Here is a 25,220-nt window from a genome sequence, read left to right as displayed (position 1 = left end):
GAGGGTAGAGGTTAGCTTAGTGAGAGGAGTGGAGAACCCTTCAGCAGAGTCAGCTCAGGATGGACCCATAGCCAGGAGGGGGCAGGAACCTTAGTCCTACAGCAGCAAGGAACAGTGATCTGCCAACAATGTGACTGACCCTGGAAAGAGTTTCTCTTCAGAGCTCCCAGTAAGAGCCCAGCAGCAATGCTTGGATTCCAGCCTGTGAGTCCCACAGGAGAGAAACCGGCCAGGGCCAGCGAGCCTCTGACCTGCAGACTCCCAGCTCATCAAGTGTGTCTTTGGAAGATGCTACTTTTAGCGTTGTTATGGCAGCAACACAAAGGAAATACACACCAACAGACACACAATCCAACGTCATGAGTGTCTTTTCCTTTGTTTATTTCAACAAGGGTTATAAAAAGTAGAAAAATAAACATTTTCCTGGAGGTGAGTTGGATTTACACACACAAATACATAAATAGTGACTGGGTGGCAATAAATTAAGACAAGTGGCTAATTTATAAATAAAATCTCAGGTGGCATGACTGGTGGGAGTGTCAGACACACAGGTCCCCGCTGGCGACACAATTCAGGTCTCGTGTGAGGAGGCGGAAAAGGTTGAAGGTGACAGAGGCCTCGAGGCAGCCAGGGGACTCCTGTAGGGAGGAGGGGATGGGTCAGGGGCTGTCCAGGTTCTGGGCTCCCAGTGGCTCCCCAGGCCTCAGTCCCTCTCTTCCCGGGTCACTCACCTTTTTTGGGGCCTCCTGGAGCCGGTGCAGCCAATGGTGGAGGCGGCCCCGGGTCCTGGGCCCTGCCGTGGGCTGAGGCTGGATCTGTGGGCAGAGGAGGGCGGTGTGTGAGCTGGGGCCTTGGCAAGGGGAAGGACGCTGCTCAGAGCTCACAGACCTGGGTGCCCGGGCCCTGACAACTCACACAGGCCCGGAGCTGGGAGAGGATATGGTGCAGGGTGTGAAGGGGCTGGTCCAAGACGTCCACCAGGGCTGGGTCAGTGTCAGCGGCGGCCTCCAGAACCTTCAGCGTCAGGGCCAGCTCAGCCTCCAAAGCCACGGGGCGCTCCCTCACCTGAGGAGAGGTGAGAAAGAGCTGGTGAGGGGAACAGGTTGGGGGAGGAGGATAGAGAGGAACAAGTGAAGGTGACAGGCACAGGGGAGAGGGCACAGCCAGTGTGGTCAGGTGGGAGCAGAGGGAAGGGGTAGCAGGTGTGGGGAGAGGAGAGAGGGACAATGGAGAAGGAGAAGGCGAAGGGGCCACTACAGAGCCAGGTGAGCGGGGCTGGGAGGGCAGGGGTGGGCCTGACTCCCCCTCTCACCTGCAGCTGCCTCAGGTCCCAGGTCCTGGGGAAGAGGCGGGAGCGGCACCTGCAGTCCTTCAGCAGAAGCAACTCTTCCTAGACAGCAAAGGCACAGGTTAGCCCCAGCAGGAGGGGTGGAGGTTAGACCACTCTGATGGGATTGGAGGATGGCTGACAACAGGATAGGGGAGGTTAACTGCTGGGAGGATGGTAGAGGACCCTCTTCTTCAGGAAAACATGAGTCAGTCCCTACAGTAGGAGCATGAGATAGCCCACTGCAGGGAGGGTGGAGGCTAGCCAAGTGAAGGAAGCTGGGAGTGGGAAAGCATGGTGACCCTTGGAGTGCGGGTGGAGGCTAGTCCATGGCAGGAGGGCAGGGGGAGACTCACTAAGGCATCTTTGGCCCTCTTAAAGGCCTGCAGCTCCTGTGGAGACAGGGACTTGAACTGGGCTATGTGGCAGCCCCTTGCATCCGGGAGAGCCCCGCGGAGCCTGGCGACAGGAACTGCTGCAGTCATGGTCAGCACTGTGGCCATCAGCACCAGCACTGGCGTGCAGCCCCCGGTCATGTCTGTGTCACAGAGAGAAAGGGAGCTGAGGGAATGGAGAGGCTGCCCCGTGAGGGCAGGGGCTGCAGGAGCTGAGCACAGACAGAGATGTGGGACTCACCTAGTTTCATTCCTGATCTCTGGTCTTTGTCAGCAGAAGAAACACTCTGAGGCTGTCACCCAGGGTCTGTTTGGGTCTTGTTTGGAGTCTCTGTTCTTTTCAGTCCCCTCTTCTGGATCTCAGACTGTGTCCTGGCTTTGACTCTTTCTGTCAGTTTTGAGCTCTGTCTGGGATGTAATTCCTGCCTGAGCTCCATGGGGCAGCTTTTATCCCTGACAGAAGGGCAGTCCCAGCTGATGTAGGAAAAGTGAAAACACAGCCTCAGATAAGACACCGGCCACCAGGGGAGCCCCAGGCTGGGAAAGCCCAGAGCAGGGCAGGGCTAGTGAGCCAGATGAGCAGCTGGAGGGAAAGAGAAACTGATGGAGACTCAGGGGTAACCTACAGGAAGGTATGTTCCCAAGAGGATTCCACCTGCTCTGGTTTTGTTGTTGTTTAAGACAGGGTCTCACTGTGTCACTGGAGTGCAATGGCATGATCACAGCTCACTGCAGCCTCAAACTCCTGGGCTCAAGCCATCCTCCTCACCCAGCCTATTAAAGTGCTGAGATTACAGGCCTGAGCCACCCCTCCTGGCATATATATATATATATATATATATATATATATAGCCTGGCATATATACATATATATATATATATATATATATATATATATATATATATATATATATTGAGACAGGGTCTTGTTCGGTCACCCAGGCTGGACTGCAGTGCAAAATCTTGGCTAACTGCAACCTCCGCCTCCTGGGTTCAAGCGATTCTCTTGCCTTAGCCTCCCAAGTAGCTGAGATTACAGATTTGTGCCACCATTCCCAACTAATTTTTATGGTTTTAGTAGAGATGACAGTTCACCAATTGGCCAGGCTGGTCTCGAACTCTTGACGTCAAGTGATCTGTCTGTCTTGGCCTCCCAAATTGCTGGGGTTGCAGGCATGAGCCACTGTTCCCAGAGGCCATGATTTCTTTCTTTCTTTTTTTTTTTCTTTTTGAGATGGAGTCTTGCTCTGTAGCCCAGGCTGGAGTGCAGCAGCATGATCTCGACTCACTGCAACCTCCACCACCTGGGTTCAAGGGATTCTTCTGCTTCAGCCTCCCGAGTAGCTAGGACTACAGGCACGCACCACCACGCCCAGCTAATTTTTGTATTTTTAGTAGACACGGGGTTTTGCCATATTGGCCAGGTTGGTCTTGAACTCCTGACCTCGTGATCTGCCTTCTTCGGCCTCCCAAAGTTCTGGGATTATAGGTGTGAGCCACCGCGCCCGGCCAGAGGCATATATGTTTGTATATATATACAGATATATATATATATATATATAGAGAGAGAGAGGGCGAGAGAGAGCGAGTGAGCAAGAGAGATGGAGTCTTGCTCTGTTGCCCAGGCTGGAGTGCAGAGGCACCATCTCGGCTCACTTCAACCTCTGCCTCCTGGGTTCAAGTGATTCTCCTGCCTCAGCCTCTTGAGTAGCTTGGATTACAGGCATGTGTCACCATGCCCAGCTAATTTCTGTATTTTTAGTAGAGACAGGGTTTCACCATGCTGGCCAGGCTGATCTTGAACTCCTGACCTCATGATCCACCTTCCTCGTCCTCCCGAAGTGCTGGAATTACAGGCATGAGCCTCTGAGCCCAGCCAAGGCCAATATTTCTTAATTGCCCAGGCAAGGAAGGACTCAGGAATATGAGGCTCTGCTCAAGAATTGAGGTGTGACGAAGGACTTGAAGGACACCACGTGGGTGCCGTCTTTCTTAGGGAAGTTCAGGCAGTGGTGAAGAGCATGGGTCTTGGAGATGAAGGGTCTGGGGTTCAAACCTGGTTCTGACCCTCACTAGCCGTGCGACCTTGGCAAGGAGGGGTGCATTCAGCAAGGCAGATTGCTAATGCACAGATTTGGAGAAAAAATTAATAACGCAATTGTTTGTGTATTTATGTGAGTGATTATTTAATAGAATCCACTCATTAAGACCATACTAGGACCTCAGCTGGAGAGTTTAAAACGTGATCTCAACGGACACTACTCCTCCACAAGGCAAGTATGTTAACCCATCCTATAGGTGAGGAAACAGAGGCTCAGAAAAGTAATTTGCCCTGAATTCCACTGTAATTAACTGGCAGGGTCAGAACTGAAACTCAGGCCACCTGAGTCCCTGGCTCGACCTCTTTTTTTGCTGTAAGGTGCACCTCACAATCATCATACGGAAAACAACCAATGCGATCAAAACACTCTTTAATAACTGGCAATAAATTTAAACCAGGAGACAGAATAGCAAATACACAGGAACTTCACAAATACAAACAACACACGTAAGGGAATCCAAAGAACCACAGTCAGTTAAGGACTCTTGGGCCTTTCACTACCAAATCCCTCATGGATTGGTGTCCCTTAGATGCCGGATCCAAGAGTCACGGATTCACAGAATCTCAAAGCTGGCTGTGGGGCCACAAATCCGGGGTTAGGACCTGGTGTTGGGGGTGTCCTGGTAACCACACAAGGAGGAACTGGTCCCTGTTGCCTGGGGTCAGCCACGGTTTCCAGAGCTCAAGTCTCTTCCTGCCATAGCAACCCTTGGAGGGTCGTACAATGCACCCCGAGGAAATATCGTGGCTTCCTGGAGAACTGCGCTCTCTTCCCGGTAGAAGGACCCGCTCCTCTTGTATCTGAGACAGTGGATCCAAGTCAGGCCCAAGGCTGCGAAGAAGTTCTCGTGCCTCAGCACCCATTGACTGAGAGCCTCGCCCGGCCAGCCCAATGGACGACAGGAGCTGCTTTCGGCAGCCAATGGCGTGGAGGTTTCGGCGGTGCCAGAGGGGGCGGGGTCAGAGGCAAGGCCCTGAGTGTGCAGCCAGCCGGAGCTCCCACGTGAGCAGGCGCAGGAGGTTGAAGATCACGCTGGCTTCGCGACACCGAGGGGAGTCCTGGAGCTAGGGAGGGAGCGCAGCGGGGCTAAGCCAGGCTCTTCCCTCCCGAGAAGACCTCTCCAATCCCGCCGCTCCCAGCCTCAGTCCTGTCCGTGTCAACCTCGCTCGGTCCTCCGTGCAGGCTAACCCTGTACTGCCTGCTGCACTCACCGCTTTCCGGGGTTTGTGACGCCTCCTCTGGGCCCCGGGGACCTTCCTGGAGGAGCCTGGCCGTGCCAGCTCAAGCTGGAGGTGGGACGCGAGGCAAATGGAAAAGGCGAAGGACAGAGCCCCTCTCTGCATCTGCCCGAGGCCCTCCCAGCCGCAGACCGGAGCCCGGATTTGAGGACACCCAGAGGACGCGACCTGGGTCTGGATCGGTTTTTCCGCTAGGCAGGACAGATTGGCAAAGCGCTGGGGCTCGCCGTGGGCCTGAGGATGCAGAGAAGCTGGCGGGGGCGAGAGGCGGCTGGGCGCGACCGTCACTCAGGCAGGCCGCCACGTCCCTCCCCGCGGCTGCCAGGGGCTCCAGGATCCGGCTGGCGCTGGGAAGCAGCTCCGAGCGGTGCAGGCCACGGAGCACTGCCTGGGCGTCCGCGATGCTCCTGGCCACGTGGCGGAGCCGAGCGCAGGACTGCGGGGACTAGAGGGCGTTAGAGGGGGCAGCGCCCAGGCCATGCCTCTCCCGTCCGCTTCTGGGCCTCACCGATGGCCGCGGAGGATCCCTCCTGGGCCGGACGGAGCAGTTGCGCGACCTCCAACTGAGCGCCTCTTCCGCCTGCGGGACAAGCGGCGCTTATCGCGTACGACTGGGCCCCCTCGCCAGGGCCCCTAACCTCTGCACAGTCTGGGATTCCTGGACGTGGATGGGTACTAGCAGCGTACGGTCGTGCCTGTCGTGTACTGAACCAGGGAGCTCCCCGAAGGCGTGAACCAGGGTTGAATTGCATCCCGCTCTCCCCCGGCATAGCCCTGCGCCCGCGACCTGGAGCCGAGTCCGCCCTGCAGGGCTCCTTTTGTGACTGACCCGGAGCCTGCGTTCGCTCTGACGACGGGGACTGCGGGGGTCTCGTGGTGGGAATTGTGGGCTCTGACGTACAAGAGGCGCCTGCTGGGCGCTAGGACGCAGGACCCCTCGGGTCAGCGACGGGTGTGTGGGAACCCAGCGGGGCCAGTGTACCGGGAGGCGCAGGGGCTGGGCGGTCACTCACTTAGCGGTTCCTCAGCGCCTTGACCGCCGCCAGCGTCCGGGGCTGCAGTGAGCGGTAGTGCGAGAGCAGGCAGCGCTGGGGGATCGCCGCGCCCACCGCGCACACGACCCACAGTCCCGCGGCCACTGCGGCCCACACACTCGGTCGCATCTCTGCTCCTGAGGGACGTCAGGGAGGCCAAAGAGAGGGTCCCACGCGTCCAGTCCCCTGCCTTGGGTTAGGCTCACAGGGGAGGCGCAGCACACACAGAGGGAGAGAGAGCGGGAGCCGGCCCCCTCCTCGCCTTGGCCTCTGCCCTCACTTCTCCCTGCAGTGCACCCTCTGTGCCTCGTGCTGCAGCAGGTGCTGCCGTCCACTGTCCCCTGGGAGGCGTCCGGAGCAGTCTCCACCTGGGCAACAGTGCCTCGACGGTCCATGCTGGCTTTTATGTGCAGGGCTGAGAGGGTTTGCAGCCGGTCCCCGTCCTGGACAAGATTTCGGAACGTCACTGCTGGCCCCAGCCCTCTGGGATCCCAGTCGGGGTGTGAGGACTTTAACCCACGGTGGGCCTATGCCAGGGACGGCTGGCCTCCAACTCTCTATCCTGAGCCAACTGCCTGTGTCTGTTTTCTGGACATCTGTTTGTCTCTCTTTGCCTCTGTCTGATCTGTCTTCTGTACTCTAGGAATGAACCGAGACACTTTTTCCTTTTCTTTGAAGCTACAGGCTTGGCAGAGCTACCAAATCATTTAAATGCCTGCCATCGGGTGTTCACAACTGGCTTTCCCATGCTGTCTCCTTCATCTTTCTCTGCTTTCTCATTACATTTCTGTTTGTCTGTCCCTGTCTTTGTATCTTTCTTTCCCTTGTCAGTGAATGAGAAGAGTCACACTCTGTAAAAAACACTTGAAGAGATTTATTCTGAGCCAAATATGAGTGACCAATGGCCTGTGACACAGCCCCCAGGAGATCCTGAGAACCATGTGCCCAAGGTTGTCCGGCCACAACTTTTTTTTTTTTTTTTTCTTGACACGGAGTCGCGCTCTATTGCCCAGGCTGGAGTGCACTGGCGTGAGCTTGTCTCACTGCAACCACAACCTCCCAGGTTCAAGTGATTCTCCTGCCTCAGCCTCCCAAGTAGTTGGGACTACAGGCGTGCACCACCATGCCCAGCTAACTTTTGCCTTTTTAGTAGAGATGGGGTTTCGCCATGTTGGCCAGGCTGGTGTTGAGCTCCTGACCTCAGATGATCCACCTGCCTCAGCCTCCCAAAGTGCTGGGATTACAGGCGTGAGCCACCGCTCCTGGCCCACAACTTGATTTTATACACTTTAGGGAGACATAAGGCATCAATCAATGCATGTAAGATGTACATTAGTTCCATCCAGAAAGGCAGGACAAGTGGAAGCCAGGGTGTGCTTCCAAGTCATAGGGGGATTCAAAGAGTTTCTGATGGGCGATTGGTTGAGTTATTATCAATAGAAAGGAAGGTCTGGGTTACCATAAGGGGTTGTGGAGACCAAGGAAGGAAGGAAGGAAGGAAGGAAGGAAGGAAGGAAGGGAAGAAAATGCAGAGATCTTGTGCACCCTTTACCCAGTTTCCCCTAATGGTAACTAACATCTTACAAACCTCCAGTCCAATACCACAACCAGGATATTGATATTGACACAATCCACCTATCTTATTCAGATATCCTGTTTTACTTACATTGAGTGTGTGTGCAGATGAAGCCTCCAGATAGCAGGCTTCAGAGAAAATAGATTGTAATTTTTAAAAAATCAGACTTAAAGTTCTCTTCTATCAGTAATTCCAAAAGGCAGGAGGCTATGATGAGGCACGTCCCACTCCCCCTTGCAATTATGGCCCGAACTGGTTTTTCAGGTTAACTTTGGAATGCCCTTGGCAGAGAGGACAGGATCCATTCAGATGGTTGTGGGGGCCTTAGAATTTTATTTTTGGTTTACACCCTGAATACTCCCCCTTCTCTTCTGTTTTTTGTTTGTTTGTTTGTTTGTTTTTTCTTTTCTTTCTTCTTTTTTAGAGACAGGGCTTCACTGTCTCTGGGCCCAGCCTGGAGTGTGGTGGTGAGATGACAGTTCACTGTAACCTCAACCCTGTGGGCTCCAAGGATCTTCCTGCTTCAGCTTTAAGTAGTCCCTAAGTAGCTGGAGCTGCAGGCACCCACCACCATGCCCAGATAATTCTTCTATTTTTTTTTTTTTTTTTTTGTAGAGATGGGGGTCTCACTGTGTTGCCCAGGCTGGTCTTAAATTCCTGGCCTCAAGCTGTCATCCCACCTTGGCCTCTCAAAGCGCTGGGATTACAGGTGTGGGCCACTGCACCTGGCCCCCCTCTCTGGTTTTTGTTCATCTGTGTCTCAGACGAGCTGTCTCTGGCTTTCATATTGTTATATGAATATAATATTTATTTGTTTACCACTTAATAAAGTATTGTTAGTTTGCTGTTGAAAATTGGAATTACAGACATGTTTTTCTCAACTACTGTTTTGTGTATATATATATATATATAGCTAATATATACTCAGCACTTCCTGGCTCCATTCTAAGCTCTTCTCATGTAAATATCTGTTTTTTTTTTTTTTTTCTCCCCAGCAACTGTTAGGTAGTTGACTGGTTATTGGCTGACATTTTGTAGAAGAAAGAACGGTGGCACAGACAGGTTATGAATGAAACACGAGCTCACACAGCTTGTAGGTGTGAAATGGGGATTTGATCCCAGGCTCCCTGGGTTATTATTGGCAATACTCTGCCATCTCTCATCTGTATGACTGATCTATCCCATACAGAATAGCCTACATATGTTTTTTGTTTGTTTTTGAGATATAGTCTCGCTCTGTTCCCAGGCTGGAGTGCAGTGGTATGATCACAGCTCACTGTAGCCTCAACCTCCTGGGCTCAAGCGATCCTCCCACGTAGCTGAGACTACAGGCATGCACCACCATGCCAGCTAGTGTTTAAATTTTTTGTAGAGACAGGATCTCAGTATGTTGCCCAGGCTGGTCCAAACTCTTGGCCTCAAGCGATCCTCCTGCCTTGGCCTCCCAAAGTGTTGGGATTACAAGTGTGAGCCACTGCACCCAGCCCTAGGTATGTTTTGAGTAAGTCAGGCACGCTTCCTACTTGAGACCACTTTTAATTAATTCTAATTAGGTTTATATAAATATTGATAATTATGGGTAAGTAGTGACTGTTTTTCATGGTTATATGTCTTCCTCAGCATGAGTATGAGAAAATTATTTTATGGTTTGCCAGTGCATATTTTCCTATTCAAAGGCATAGAGGTTTTAAGAACCAGCAAAGCCTGGCCAACATGGTGAAACCCCGTCTCTACTAAAAATAAAAAAATTAGCTGGTCAGGTGGCACGTACCTGTAATCCCAGCTACTCAGGGGACTAAGGCAGGAGAACTGCCTGATCCAGGGATGGGGAGGTTGCAGTGAGCCGAGATTGTGCCACTGCTCTCCAGCCTGGGTGGCAGAGCGAGACCCTGTCTCAAAAAAAAAAAAAAAAAAAGTGATTTCAAAAAGTGTCCTTGGAATATAATTTCCAAGCTTCTATCACCTCTCCCCAGTCTTTCCTGAGATCCCCCATTTCAGTTGGGGAGCTAAATAGTTTTGGGAAGATGATTTAACCCCCTCCCCATCCCTGGGATGGGGTATGTGATCTGGCTGTAGCCATTTAAATCCGTTTGTCTTCTTAGCCACAGTGATTGGGTTTGTGGTGGGCATGTGACCTAATCCAGTTCAATCAGAATGATCTTCAGTCCTGAACATCTTGGGAAAAAGATGCTTTTTTTTTTTTTTTTTAATCTACTGAAGAAAAATAAAACATGAAGCCTGAAGCCTGGGATGCTGCTAGACCCATGTTGGATTTACAAGAGTAAACAGGCTTCTCATCAGCATAAGGGAGACCTGAAATATTTAAAAACAAACAAGCAAACAAACTGAGGCTGGGTGCCGTGGCTCATGCCTGTAATCTCAGAACTTTGGGGCCGAGGCAGGCAGATCGCTTGAGGTTAGGAGTTCGAGACCAGCCTGGCCAACATGGTGAAACCCCGTCTCTACTAAAAATACAAAAATTAGCCAGGCATGGTGATGTGCACCTGTAACCCCAGCTACTCAGGGAGCTGAGGCAGGAGAGTTGCTTGAACCCTAGAGGCGGAGGTTGCAGTGAGCCGAGATCATGCCACTGCACTCCAGCCTGTGTGACAGAGTGAGACTCCATCTCAAAAAACAAACAAACAAACAAACAAACAAAAACCAACTGGGAGGTTACTCATGTCTTAAGCTGCTAGATCAAACTTAACCTGAAGCCTCACCACTAACCCTAGGCTTCTCAGTTTTGTAAGCTCAAAAATTCTCCAGTGTTCAAGCCAGCATGAGTTGAGTTTTTGGTTATTTACAACCAAAAATGTCCTAACTGATAGATACCACGAGGCCGAAATAAAATTATATATGTCCAAAGACTGAAGAACTAGAAGGAAAATTAGTAATGGCAGAAAGAATGGAGTGCCACAGATTGGTTGGAGGAAAGCGCCAGATGCAAATTATTGACAATCAGTGATCCAGCTCTGACCACCACAGTGCAGGTTATGTGCAATAAAAAATTCAATTTAATGCTGTCCCAATAGAAATGTGTCTTGTGATCCACTGCTTGAGACCCCTAGTCTGTTAGAAACACTACTTCAGGAATTTAAGAAATAACAAAAAGCTTTGGAGAACGTTTATTTGTGAGTATAACTCAAAAATGGTCTAGGAACTGGATCTCTCATACATTGCTGGTGGGAATGGAAAAATGGTGCAGCCATTCTGAAACACAGTTCAGTAGTTTCCTGTAAAACTAAATATGCAACTCCTAGTCGGCCCAGAATGGTATGCCTGGATATTTATTCCAGAGAAATGGAAACCTATGTCCATGCAATAACATAGTTATTTGCTTTGCAAATGTTCAAAGCAACTTTATTTGTAATAGCCCAAACTAGAAAGCCCAGTGGTGCTCCAAAAGGTGCATGATTACACAAATTCTGGCAAATATATACCATCAAATAGGAATGAACTATTGATACATGCAACAACTTGGATGAATATCCAGAGAATTATGCTGAGTGAAAAAAGCCCATCCCAGAAGGTTACATACTACTTCATTATACACACACACACACACACACACACACACACAAATTTTTTAAAGTTGAGAGTCTTGCCCTGTCACCTAGGCTGGAGTGCAGTTGCAAAATCATGGCTCACTGCAGCCTTGACCTCCTGGGCTCAAGCAATCCTCTCACTTCAGCCTCCAGAGTAGCTGAGACCACACGCACATGCTGTGGGCGGCAAGCCATCCAGGTGCCGAGGCAAGAGGCTGAAGGCATAAGCTGTTCCAGTATAATAAAGAAAATAATTATAATAAGAAAAGTTATACTAGAAATAGGATATAGATATGATTATATACGAATATTATCAATCATTAGTTTGTAGTATTACTCTTCGTTTTATTATTATAGTAATTTCTGTTTTATAATTATAACCTAGGAGAAACCAGGCCGTACAGAGTCAGGAGCTAAAGGGACACTGTGAGAGGTGACCAAAAGACAAGAGTGTGAGCTCTCTGTCATGCCCGGATAAAGGCCGCTTGAGGGCTCCTTGGTCTAGCGGTAGCGCCAGTGCCTGGGAGAGCACCCGTTACTTAGCAGACCGGGAAAGGGAGTCTCCCTTTCCCTGGGGGAGTTAGAGAACACTCTGCTCCACCAGCTCTTGTGGGAGGCCTGACATTAGCCAGGCCTGCCCGCAGTCATCTGGAGGCTTAAACGTCTCCCCATGGTGCTGTGCTTCAACGGTCACGCTCCTTGTCCACTTTCATGTTCCACCTGTACACCTGGCTCCTCTTTTTGAGTTCTTAGAAGATAACAGTAACAGAATTAGTGAAAGTATTAAAGTCTTCGATCTTTCTGATAAGTGCATAGAAAAAATGCTGACGTATGCTGTCCTCCCTCTCCGCCTCAGCTACCACAAAGGGAAAGGCCCCCTGTCATGTGGACACGTGACTCACGTGACCTTATCAATCACTTGAGATGACTCATACTCCTTCCCTGCCTCCTTGCCTTGTATACAATAAATAGCAGTGCGTCCACGCATTTGAGGCCACTACCAGACTCCGCACATTGGTGGCAGTGGTGCCCTGGGCCCAGTTGTCTTTCCTTCTATCTCTTTGTCTCGTGTTTTTATTTTCCTACAATCTCTCGTCTCTGCACACAAAGAAAAAACCCACAGGCCCATTAGGGCTAGACTCTACAACATGCCACCATGCCTGGCTAATTTTTATATTTTTTGTAGAGACAGGGTTGCCCTATATTGTCCAGGCTGGTCTCAAATTCCTGGGCTCTAAGTGACCCTCCCACCTCAGCCTTCCAAAGTGCTGGACCTCAGCCTTCCAAAGTGCTGGGACTACAGGCATGAGCCACTGCACCTGGGCTATGTAACATTTTTCAAATGAGAAAAATTTGAAAGTGGAGAATAAATTAGTTGTTTCAAGGAGTTAGGGAAAGATGGTGGAGGGAGGAAGGTGGGTGTGGTTATAGAAAAGGGCCGGGCGCGGTGGTTCACGCCTGTAATCCCAGCACTTTGGGAGGTCGAGGCAGGCAGATCACGAGGTCAGGAGATCAAGGCAATCCTGGCTAACACGGTGAAACCCCGTCTCTACTAAAAAAAATACAAAAAGTTAGCCAGGCGTGGCGGCGGGCATCTGTAGTCCCAGCTACTCGGGAGGCTGAGGCAGGAGCATGGTGTGAACCTGAGAGGTGGAGGTTGCAGTGAGCTGAGATCTCGCCACTGCACTCCAGCCTGGCGACAGAGCAAGACTCTGTCTCAAAAAAAAAAAAAAAAAAAAAAAAGATGGCATGGCCCCAAGGATATTCATGGTGATGGAACTCTTCTGTCTTTACTGTGGTGATGCATACATGAACCTAAGCATGTGATGAAATTATATAACTAAATTGTATACAGTAAACTGTATGACTAAACACACACACAAGAATACACAAACACACTCAATGCAAGTAAAACTGGAGATATTTAAATAAGATGGGTGGACTGTATTAATGTCAATATCCGGCTGTAGTATTGGACTAGCATTTTGTAAGATATTACCATTGGGGGAAACTGGATAAAGGGTGCACAGAATCTCTATTCTTTCTTTCTTTCTTTTTCTTTTTGAGACAGGGTCTCACTCTGTCACCATGCTGGAGTGCAGTGGCACCATCACGGCTCACTGCAGCCTCCACCTCCCAGGCTCAAGTGATCCTCCCACCTCAGCCCCCTGAGTAGTTGAAACTACAGGTGGGTGCCACCACACCCAGCTAATTTTTATATCTTGTGTGTGGAGATGGGCTCTTGCTATGTTGCCCAGGCTGGTCTTGAACTCCTGGACTCAAACAATCCTCCTGCCTTGGCCTCCCAAAGTGTTGGGATCATAGGCATGAGCCACCAAGCCTAGCCTGAATTTTTGCTTATAGCAGCATGTGAGTCTTTAATGACCTCAGTCTCAAACATTTCTATTAAGAAAACTCAGGGGGAAAAAAATAGAAATCTTCAGGAAGTAGATGACCTACTTGAACATTTAAGCACGGGAAAAGTGGGCAGGGTTAAGGAAGACACAAGAGGTGGTGGTGCACCCAGAGGCCAGTAACAGGGGGAGCTTTTAGCACTCCTAGGCATGACAGGACAAAGACTGTGGCTGTAGATAGAGGATCACGGCCACTGTCTAACTCCAGACTTGCAGGGGACAGCCAGCAAATAGGAGAATAAACACCCCCACCTTGCTCTCTGCCCTCCCTCAATCTCCTGCCAGCACCTCCACTGGCTAAACACCAACCATAAGCCAGAGGGCAGGCAAGCCTCAGAGGTGCAGATCAGGAGGGGTCAGTGAACACCCACCCAGCAGCAAAGTGGCAGAGGATAAGGACAACGTTTTACAAAGCCATTATCAGAAGCTCTAGAGGCCAGTCTCTCCTGGTGCAGGGACTCTCACACCTGTAATCCCAGCACTTTGGGAGGCCAAGGTGGGTGGATCACTTGAGGTCAGGAGTGCCAGGCTAGCCTGGCCAACATGGCGAAACCCCGTCTCTGCTAAAAACACAAAAATTAGCTAGGTGTGATGGTGGGTGCCTGTAATCCTAGCTACTTGAGAGGCTGAGGTAGCAGGATTGCTTGTACCTGGGATGCAGTAAGCTGAGATTTCGCCACTGAGTTCCATCCTGGGTGACACAGCGAGACTCTGTCTCAAAAAAAACAAAAAGAGAAGCTCTAGAAATTGGATTAATGTACTTTTTAAGAAAGTCTCACAAATGATCTACCCGACCAGCAACTGAAGAAGCAGTGAGGGACCATTTCCCTCATATCCACTGAGTTTGTTTGTTTTACTGTTTAGTTAGGCAGAATTCATTCTCGTTGTAAGAAATTAAAATATGGCCAGGTGCAGTGGCTCATGCCTGTAATCCCAGTGCTTTGGGAGGCTGAGGCAGGCAGATTGCCTGAGGTCAGGAGTTCGAGACCAGCCTGGCCAACATGGTGAAACCCCATCTGTACTAAAAATACAAAAATTAGCCAGGCGTGGTGGCTAATTTTTACAGACACCTGTAATCCCAGTTACTTGGGAGGCTGAGGCAGGATAATCGCTTGAACCTGGGAGGCGGAGGTTGCGGTGAGCGAAGATCATGCCGCTGCATGGCAGCCTGAGCGACAGAGCAAGACTCCGTCTCGAAAAAAAAAAAAAAAAGAAATTAAAATATTGCTAATACATTTAAATATTCCAATGATCATCTCTTGAGTTCCCATGCTCTCTCCAGTGATAAATAACTCACTATTAATCAGTTTGGGACATATCCTTGCACACTTTTTTATACATTTCTAAACATTTTATATATTATCCATATTTTATATATTTGCATAATGCATGTATAGCTCCCAAGGAAATATGTCTGTATGATTTAGGAAATCATATTTAGGAATCATATTCCTAAATCATATTTAGGAAATCATGATTTAGGAAATCATATTTCCCAAGGAAATATGTCTGTATGATTGCTTTAATTAGAGTTTTTACTTTGACATAATTGTGGATTCACATGCAATTGTAAGAAATAATGCAAAGAGATTGGTTCTTGGGAGGTGCAGGGAGGCGGGCGCGGGTCCCAGTGGTCATGGGGTCAGCGGCCTTGGGTCTGTTGGAGGGGCAAGTGCACAGTGGTCCTGGCGGCGCCATGTCATTCTGCAGCTTCTTCGGGGGCAAGGTTTTCCAGAATCACTTTGAGCCAGGCGTCTATATGTGTGCCAACTGTGGCTATGAGCTGTTCCCCAGCCACTCAAAGTACACATACTCATTCCCCTGGCCGGTGTTCACCAAGACCATCCGTTCTGACAGCGTGGCCAAGCGCCCAGAGCACAATCATCCTGAAGTCTTGAAGGTGTCTTGTGGCAAGTGTGGCAACACGTTGAGCCACAAGTTCCTGAACGATGGCCCCAAGCTGCGGCAGTCCCGATTCTGAATGAATATTCAGCAGCTCGCTGAAGTTTGTCCCTAAAGGCAAAGAAACTTCTGCTTCCCAGGCGCACTAGGCGGGCAGCCCACACCGACCCCAGATGGCCACGGCACTAAGGCCACACACTGGCCATTCTACCATGGAATTAGAGACCTGGACATTGAGACAGGAAGGCAGGGCACAATGGCCGAAACATCAAGAAGGCTCCCAAGGCCGCAGCTCTGAACAAGATCTTGTTTCTTGGAAAAGTCACTTATTTGCTGATGGTTCCTGCCTTCTGCTAGGACAGGCTTGGGCTGTGTGGCCACACTGTCGGCTGACTTAGCCTCCTGCTCACCTGATAAGGCATCTCAGGGGTGTGGTCTGGGCGCAGCTGGTCTTTGAATGATGTTACGCCCGACCTTCGACCTTTTCTTCCTGGTCCTGCCTCTGGACTCACCCCTGTGGGGCCCAATTCCAAGACAGACTCTCGTCCTCACCAAAGCTTAGGCCCACATCTCCCAGGCTGCTTACGAGACAGAATGGAAATGGAGACTGCCCCTGACAGCTGCCCCGGCTCTGGTCGCCACATGATCCGCTGTGGTTAAAACCTTCCAGACCAGCCAGGTGATGATGATCCGTGACCCACCAGGAAAGCAGGCTGATAGGGCAGACCCCTGGCCTCTTGTCCAAGAGGGGAGAAACATAAACCCTGTTTCACAACCTGTGCAGAAGTAGCTTGGGTCACTCGGGCTTAGGAAAGCGGCTGTTGCTTCATTACTTTACCCAGCATGGGGCTGGGGGCCTGCAGTTCACCTGCAGAGAGCTCCCCAAGATGTGACTGTGTCTTACTGTACATGCTCGGAGGTCTTCCCATAGGTGAAGGTGGGCGATGCTGAAATCACCCCCCCCCCCCCCCCCCCGCCCATCTTAAGCATCTTAAGTAATTACTTTCTGGAGTAATCAGGCAGAAATCAATAAACAAATGAAACGTGAAAAAAAAAAAAAAAAGAATGCAAAGAGTTACTGTGTACCCTTTACCCAGTTTCCCCTAATGGTAACATCTTGCAAAAACCATGGTATTATATCACATAGAGAATATTGACATTGTGTATTAGTCCATTCTTATACTGCTATGAAGATGCTACCTGAGACTGGGTAATTTATAAAGGAAAGAGGTTTAATTGACTCGCAGTTCTGCATGGTTGGGGAGGCCTCAGGAAATTTACAATTATGACGGAAGGGAAAGCAGGCACCTCTTACATGGTGGCAGGAGAGAGAGACAGTGAAAGAAGGAGGAACTTCCAGATACTTAAAACACCATCAGATCTTGTGAGAACTCACTCACTATCACAAGGACAGCATGGGGGAACCACCCCCATGATCAGATCCAATCACTTCCCACCAGGTCTGTCCCTCAACACCTGGGGATTACAATTCAAGATGAGATTTAGGTGGGCACCCAAAGCCTAACCATATCACATTGATACAGACAAGATACAAAACACTCCATACCACAAGATCCCTTGTGTTGCCCTTTCAGTAGCCACGTCCACTCCTCTCCCATCCGACCCCTTCCTTAACCTCTGTCAACCACTAATCTGCTCTCCATTTCTATAATTTTGTCATCTCAAGAATGTTGGAATGGAAACATACCAGGCTGGCCAACAAAGTGAGACTGCATCTCTGGGGAAAAAAAGAAAAGTTAGCCGGGCCTGGTGGCACGCGCCTACTACAGGTAGCTGGCGCCCCAGCTACTTGTGAGGCTGGGGTGGGAGGATGGCTTGAGCCTGGGAGATGGAGGCTGCAGTGAGCGGCGATTGTGCCACTACTATGCTCCAGCTTGGGCTACAGACTGAGACCATGTCCAAAAAAACAAAAACAAAAAGCAACCTCTGCTCTGCAAAAGACACTGTTGAGGGAATGAAAAACCTGCCACCCTACCAATCAGGGGTTGGTTATTAAATGATCCTGCTGGAATGGAAGCTCTAATAGTGGTGTGGGGGTGGGGGGTGTCTTCCGTTTGCCCTTCCTTATCTACTGTCCCTGCTTCTCCAACCTACTCTGGGCCCCAGGTAGAGGGGAGAGGAGGTCAGGTGTTTTTTCCCCAGGGCTCCTCCCTGTGCTGGGCCACCACAATTCATCTGTTTCCTCCACAAATCTAAGTGACTCTCTCCTCCCCAAGTCAGGCAACCACATGCACACCCTCAACCCTCTCCCCTTCCTTTAGGCCTGTGGATGAGGCCCCTCACCCATGCTGGCCCCAGGAGCTTGCACTAGCTCTTGTCATTTGCCTTTACTATCCAATCGCTTTATAAAGGCTTCTGGTATCAACCCCACCTCAAATTATCCTAAATTGACGGGGCCATCTGTTTCCTGCTGGGCCCTAACTGATACACTATAATTAAAGACGTGGGAGAATGCAAATGAGAGATAATGGTAAGACATAAAAAGCCAGCTACCAAACTGTATACAGCATGGTTCCAATTTGGGTGAAATTGCTCACAGAAAGGAAAACAAAAGGAGGAACAGTGACAAATTGTTAAAAAATATTTACCTCCAGGAGGTGAAATACAGGACTTACTTTAACTCTCCATGTTGTATGTTTTTGTATGGATGGAATCTTTTACAAGGAACAAGTGTTACTTTGGTAGTCAGAAAACATATGCACAAATAAACACATGGAAAATTCCTATGTATTGGGACGATTTGTTCCAGAAGTGGGATGAGGGATGAGAGGAGGATGGTGAAGTTATAGGTGATGTTTTTTCTCTTTTATGTTTTTGTGTATTTTTCAAGCTTTATCCACTGAACATGCATGGCTAATTTTATCAGAAAAAGAAGTAGATTTTATGTTTAAACTAACAAAAAGAGATTGATTGAGACAGACAGAGCGACCCGGGTCAGGATGCTTGTTGGAAAAATGAATAAGAAAGATGGAGTCACGCCAGAGACAGAGACAGGAACAGAGAGAGAGAGAGAGAAAGAGAAAGTAAGACACAGGAGGAGACGCTGAAAAAGATAAGGGCAGTTATGGCATAGAGAACAAGCTTTGAAACTGCGGAGTGTGTGGGTTCAAACCCCACCTCTGCCATTTATTAGCTGTGTATCTTGGAACAGTTCCTTTACTTTCCTGGGCCTCGGTTTTCCATCTGTAAAATAAGGTAATAGAACCTCCCTTTTGTGTCTTTTTTTTTTTTTTTTTTTTGAGACGGAGTTTCACTTTTGTTGCCCAGGCTGGAGTGCAATGGCATGATCTCGGCTCACTGCAACCTCTGCCTCCCGGGTTCAAGTGATTCTCCTGCCTCAGCCTCCCGAATAGCTGGGATTAAAGGCATGCACTACCATGCCTGGCTAATTTTGTATTTTTAGTAGAGATGGGGTTTCTCCATGTTGGTCAGGCTGCTCTTGAACTCCTGACCTCAGGTGATCTGCCCACCTCGGCCTCCCAAAGTGCTGGGATTACAGGCATGAGCGACTGTGCCTGGTCTGTGTCTTTTTTTTTTTTTTTTTTTTTTTTGAGACAGTCTCTCACTCTGTCGCCCAGGCTGGAGTGCAGTGGCACAATCACAGCTCACTGCAGCCTCAACCTCCCAGACTCAAGGGATCCTTTCATCTCAGCCCCATGAGTAGCTGGGACTACAGGTGTGTGCCACTGTCAGAGGCATTTGAACCAGAGCGACTCCATCTTGAGTGAGGGCTAGGAAAAAGGAGGCTGGGACCTGCTAAGCTGCATTTCCAGGAAGTTAGGCATTCCTAGCCTCTAGATGTTTACTGTTAATGGAACAGATTGATAACATTTACTAAAGAGACTCAGGCTCAGGAATGTCCTGAAATCTCGGTTATCTTGAGAACAGAAGCATTCCTCATCACAAGCATTCCTCGTTTTGCTTTAAAGATAGTAATATCGGTTTTTGCAAAATATGATAATTAAGAAATTTAATCCTTTGTCACAAACCCTGGTAGCAGAGCACATCTCCCCATGATATTTTTTGTTATTCTCTATATAAACAAGCATTGTACCTAGGGTGGGCCCATTCCTCCTCTTACTTTCAGGAACACCCTACTCTGTCTATGGAGTAGCTATTCCTTCGCCACTTTGCTTATTTTTTTCTCGCTCTGTCACCCAGGCTGGAGTGCAGTGGCGCAACCTTGGCTCACTGCAATTCTCCTGCCTCAGCCTTCCAAGTAGCTGGAACTACAGGTGTGCACCACCACACCCGGCTAATTTTTTTGTATTTCTAGTAGAGACAGGGTTTTGCCATGTTGGTCAGGCTGGTATTGAACTCCTGACCTGAAGTGATCCACCTGCCTCGGCCTCCCAAAGTGCTGGGATTACAGGTGTGAGCCACTGCACCCAGCCACCACTTTACTTTTTAAAATAAACTTGCTTTTGCTTTGCACTGTGGACTCGCCCCAAATTCTTTCTTGCACAAGATCTAAGAACCCTCTCTTGGGGTCTGGATCAGGATGCTTTTCCAGTAACACCACCATGCCCAGCTAATTTTTAAATCCCTTACTTTTTGTAGAGACAGGGTCTCACTATATTGCCCAGGCTGGTCTCGAACTCCTGGGCTCAAACAATCCTCCCTCCTCAGCCTCCCAACATGCTGGGATTACAGGCCTGAGCCACTGTACCCAGGCTTGTGTCATTTTTGACAATGAAATTGTCACCTGTAAATGCAGTTCTTTCCCTACTCTGCATTGGTTGCAAAGAAAGAACACCCAATTGGAAACAAAAAGGCAAGCAGGTTTTATTCCTAGCTAGGATGGGGAAGGAGAGAACTCTTGCTCTAAAGACACCTTATCGCTGGGCGCGCTCATGCCTGTAATCCCAGCACTTTGGGAGGCCAAGGCGGGCGGATCACCTGAAGTCAGGAGTTTGAGGCCAGCTTGGCCAACATGGTGAAACCCCGTCTCTACTAAAACTACAAAAAACTAGCCAGGCATGGTGGCACGCACCTGTAATCCCAGCTACTCAGGAGGCTGAGACAGGAGAATTGCTTGAACCCGGGAGGTGGAGGTTGCAGTGAGCTGAGATCACGCCACTGCACTCCAGCTTGGGCAACAAGGGTGAAACTCCATCTCAAAAAAAACAAAAAAACAAAAAACACCTTATCGCCCAGCTGTGGGGAGCTGGGAAATTTTAAGGAGTTAGCTGTGGGGTGGGGAGGTATGTAAGCATGCGCAGGGAGCAACTCCAGACGCAGGTGCAGATCATAAGCATGCCTCTTCATATGATGTATGTTCAGCAAATGGTGAGCGTATTTTCCTCCACGGGTAGGGAGTTTACCATGATAATTATATATTAATGATCTAAAGGTAACCATGGGTCACTGTGTCTGGTTTGCACTTGTTTTGCCCCAGCCTTTTCTTCCTCCAGTAATAAGCAAAGGAAGCGTCCTGAAGCTCGTGTGGCCTTTCGGGCATCTGCAGTTCTTTTAATCAATGCACCTATACATAAAGAGACTAGAAAAAAACGGTTTAAGAAAATAATGAGGCCAGGTGCAATGGATCATGCCTGTAATCCAAGAATTTTGGGAGGCTGAGGCGGGCAGATGTCTTGGGCTCAGGAGTTAGAGACCAACCTGGGCAACATGGCGAAACCAGGTTTCTACAAAAAATGGTGGTGGCACCCACCGGTAGTCCCAGCTACTATGGAGAATGAGGTGGGAGGATTGCTTGAGCCTGGGAGGTTGAGACTGAAGTGAGCTGTGACTGCACCACTACTACAGGCTGCGCAACAAAGCAAGACTCTGTCTCTAAAATAAAATAAAATAAAATAAAATAAAATAAAATAAATTAAGCGTTCTCTTTCTCAGCTACACCTCCAGGGCTGCCCTGGTACAAAAATGAGATGATATGTCTGTGTCAATTACATAGAAGAGGGCCTGATGCACAGTCAGCACTACACAAGGGCTGGCTGTGATTGCAGAACGAAGATAAAGACAACCAGGGTGAAGCAAAGAAAGAGGAAACAGACAGTAGAAACAGGGACAGAGACAATTTGGAAACCGAGTGTTGGAGGGCAGCCATCCCGGGCACAGGCCAACCTCGGGTTGAAGTCCTCACACCCGACTGGGATCCCAGAGGCCTGGGGCCAGCTCTGATGTTGGGAAAGCTTGCCCTGGACGGGAAAGCCCGGCTGCAAACCCCATTCTCAGCCCTGCGCATAAAAGCCAGCATGGACCGTCGAGGCACTGTTGCCCAGGTGGAGACTGCTCTGGACGCCTCCCTGGGGACAGTGGACGGCAGCACCTGCTGCAGCACGAGGCACAGAGGGTGCACTGCAGACAGGAGTGAGGGCAGAGGCCAAGGCGAGGAGGGGGCTGGCTCCCACTCTCTCTCCCACTGTGTGTGCTGTGCCTTCACGCTCCGAGCATTGCCTTCCCTGGGAGCCTAACCCAAGGCGGGGGGCTGGACGCGCTGGACCCTCTCTTTGGCTTCCCTGACGTCTCTCGCCTGCTGCAGAAGCAGAGATGCGGCCGAGTGTCTGGGCCGCAGTGGCCGCGGGGCTGTGGGTTCTGTGCACGGTGGTCGCAGCGGCCCCCCGGCGCTGCCTGCTCTCGCACTACCGCTCGCTGGAGCCCCGGACGCTGGCGGCTGCCAAGGCGCTGAGGGACCGCTACGTAAGTCACCGCCCAGCCCCTGTGCCCCCTGGGACCCTGGCCCCACCGGGTTCCCACACACCCGTTCCTGTCCCAAGGGGTCCTGCGTCCTAGCGCCCAGCAGGCGCCTCTCCTATGTCAGCGCCCACAATTCCCACCACGAGACCCCCGCAGTCCCCGCCGTCAGCGCGAACGCAGGCTCAGGGTCAATCACAGAAGGGAGCCCTGCCGGGAGGACTCGGCTCCAGGTCGGGGCGAGGGGCTTTGCTGGGGGAGAGCGGGGTGCAATTCAACCCTGGTTCACGCCTTCGGGGAGCTCCCTGGTTCAGTACACGACAGGCACGACCGTGCGCTGCCAGTACCCATCCACGTCCAGGAATCCCAGACTGTGCAGAGGTTAGGGGCCCTGGCGAGGGGGCCTAGCCGTATGCGATAAGCGCCGCTTGTCCCGCAGGAGGAAGAGGCGCTGAGCTGGGGGCAGCGCAACTGCTCCTTCCGCCCCAGGAGGGATCCTCCGCGGCCGTCGGTGAGGCCCGGGAGCGGGCGGGAGAGGTATGGCCCGGGCGCGGCCCGCTCTAACGCCCTCTCGTCCCCGCAGTCCTGCGCTCGGCTCCGCCACGTGGCCCGGGGCATCGCGGACGCCCAGGCAGTGCTCAGTGGCCTGCACCGCTCGGAGCTGCTCCCCGGCGCCGGCCCGATCCTGGAGCTGCTAGCGGCCGCGGGGAGGGATGTGGCGGCCTGCGTGAGTGACGGCCGCGCCCCGCCGCCCCTCGCCCCCGCCAGCTTCTCTGCATCCTCAGGCCCACGGCGAGCCCCAGCGCTTTGCCAGTCTGTCCTGCTTAGCGGAAAAACCCATCCAGACCAGAGTCGGGTCCTCTGGGTGTCCTGAAATCCGGGCTCGGGTCTGCGGCTGGGAGGGCCACGGGCAGATGCAGAGGGGGCTTCGTCCTTCGCCTTTTCCATTTGCCTCATGTCCCACCTCCAGCTTGAGCTGGCACGGCCAGCCCCCTCCAGGAAGGTCCCCGGGGCCCAGAGGAGGCGTCACAAACCCCGGAGAGCTGTGAGTGCAACAGGCAATACAGGGTTAGCCCGCAGGGAGGACCAGGCGAGGCTGACAAGGACGGGACTGAGGCTGGGAGCAGCGGGACTGGAGGGGGATTCCGGGGGCGGGGGGAAGAGCCTGGCTTAGCCCCGCTGCCCTCCCTCCCTGGCTCCAGGACTCGCCTCGGTGCCGCGAAGCCAGCGTGATCTTCAACCTCCTGCGCCTGCTCACCTGGGAGCTCCGGCTGGCTGCACACTCAGGGCCTTGCCTCTGACCCCGCCCCCTCTGGCACCGCCGAAACCTCCACGCCATTGGCTGCCGAAAGCAGCTCCTGTCGTCCATTGGGCTGGCCGGGCGAGGCTCTCAGTCAATGGGTGCTGAGGCACGAGAACTTCTTCGCAGCCTTGGGCCTGACTTGGATCCACTGTCTCAGATACAAGAGGAGCGGGTCCTTCTACCGGGAAGAGAGCGCAGTTCTCCAGGAAGCCACGATATTTCCTCGGGGTGCATTGTACGACCCTCCAAGGGTTGCTATGGCAGGAAGAGACTTGAGCTCTGGAAACCGTGGCTGACCCCAGGCAACAGGGACCAGTTCCTCCTTGTGTGGTTACCAGGACACCCCCAACACCAGGTCCTAACCCCGGATTTGTAGCCCCACAGCCAGCTTTGAGATTCTGTGAATCCGTGACTCTTGGATCCGGCATCTAAGGGACACCAATCCATGAGGGATTTGGTAGTGAAAGGCCCAAGAGTCCTTAACTGACTGTGGTTCTTTGAATTCCCTTACGTGTGTTGTTTGTATTTGTGAAGTTCCTGTGTATTTGCTATTCTGTCTCCCGGTTTAAATTTATTGCCAGTTATTAAAGAGTGTTTTGATCGCATTGGTTGTTTTCCGTATGATGATTGTGAGGTGCACCTTACAGCAAAAAAAGAGGTCGAGCCAGGGACTCAGGTGGCCTGAGTTTCAGTTCTGACCCTGCCAGCTAATTACAGTGGAATTCAGGGCAAATTACTTTTCTGAGCCTCTGTTTCCTCACCTATAGGATGGGTTAGCATACTTGCCTTGTGGAGGAGTAGTGTCCGTTGAGATCACGTTTTAAACTCTCCAGCTGAGGTCCTAGTATGGTCTTAATGAGTGGATTCTATTAAATAATCACTCACATAAATACACAAACAATTGTGTTATTAATTTTTTCTCCAAATCTGTGCATCAGCAATCTGCGTTGCTGAATGCACCCTTCCTTGCCAAGGTCGCACAGCTAGTGAGGGTCAGAACCAGGTTTGAACCCCAGACCCTTCATCTCCAAGACCCATGCTCTTCACCACTGCCTGAACTTCCCTAAGAAAGACGGCAGAGAATTGCTCGTGAGTCCAGGAGATGGAGGTTGCAGTGAGCCGAGATCCCATCACTACACTCCAGCCTGGGTGACAGAGTGAGACTCCATCTAAAACAAACAAACAAAAAAAACAAACAAACCCCTCTCCCCTCTCCCCTCTCCCCTCTCCCCTCTCCTCTCCCCTCTCCCCTCTCTCCTCTCCCCTCTTTCCACGGTCTCCCTCTGATGCCGAGCCGAAGCTGGATGGTACTGCTGCCATCTCAGCTCACTGCAACCTCCCTGCCTGATTCTCCTGCCTCAGCCTGCCGAGTGCCTGCGATTGCAGGCGCGCGCCACCACGCCTGACTGGTTTTTGTATTTTTTTGGTGGAGACGGGGTTTCGATGTGTCGGCCGGGCTGGTCTCCAGCTCCTAACCGCGAGTGATCTGCCAGCATCGGCCTCCCGAGGTGCCGGGATTGCAGACGGAGTCTCGTTAACTCAGTGCTCAATGGCGCCCAGGCTGGAGTGCAGTGGCGTGAACTCGGCTCGCTACAACCACCTCCCAGCCGCCTGCCTTGGCCTCCCTTAGTGCCGAGATTGCAGCCTCTACCTGGCAGCCACCCCGTCTGGGAAGTGAGGAGCGTCTCCGCCTGACCGCCCATCGTCTG

The 25,220-nt window shown here is 51.1% G+C and overlaps 2 protein-coding genes and 1 pseudogene across 2 annotated transcripts; 2 read left to right on the top strand and 1 right to left on the bottom strand.

Annotated features, from left to right (window-relative positions):
- Positions 1-366: 366 nt before the first annotated feature.
- LOC112206397 (interferon lambda-3) lies at positions 367-2,146 on the bottom strand. Its single transcript, XM_024351462.3, has 6 exons — positions 1,964-2,146; positions 1,684-1,865; positions 1,313-1,390; positions 916-1,065; positions 732-815; positions 367-638 (listed from the first exon to the last, which is right to left on the bottom strand). The coding sequence occupies exons 1-6, from the start codon at positions 1,971-1,973 to the stop codon at positions 540-542; spliced, it is 603 nt and encodes a 200-aa protein (XP_024207230.2). The 5' UTR covers positions 1,974-2,146; the 3' UTR covers positions 367-539.
- A 13,061-nt stretch (positions 2,147-15,207) lies between these two features.
- Positions 15,208-16,484, top strand: LOC468875 (methionine-R-sulfoxide reductase B1-like; annotated as a pseudogene).
- A 5,485-nt stretch (positions 16,485-21,969) lies between these two features.
- On the top strand, positions 21,970-24,331 carry IFNL4 (interferon, lambda 4). The gene is given in 5 exon segments (NM_001276259.1): positions 21,970-22,214; positions 22,648-22,719; positions 22,792-22,935; positions 23,179-23,253; positions 23,411-24,331. Coding segments are annotated over 5 exon segments (540 nt in total). The 5' UTR covers positions 21,970-22,064; the 3' UTR covers positions 23,510-24,331.
- The last annotated feature ends 889 nt before the right edge of the window (positions 24,332-25,220 follow it).

The sequence above is a fragment of the Pan troglodytes genome, chromosome 20, assembly GCF_028858775.2.
Source record: "Pan troglodytes isolate AG18354 chromosome 20, NHGRI_mPanTro3-v2.0_pri, whole genome shotgun sequence".
Taxonomy (NCBI): Eukaryota; Metazoa; Chordata; class Mammalia; order Primates; family Hominidae; genus Pan; species Pan troglodytes.
Note: the sequence above shows the minus strand (reverse complement) of the source record. Positions and strands in the feature narration are given on the sequence as shown.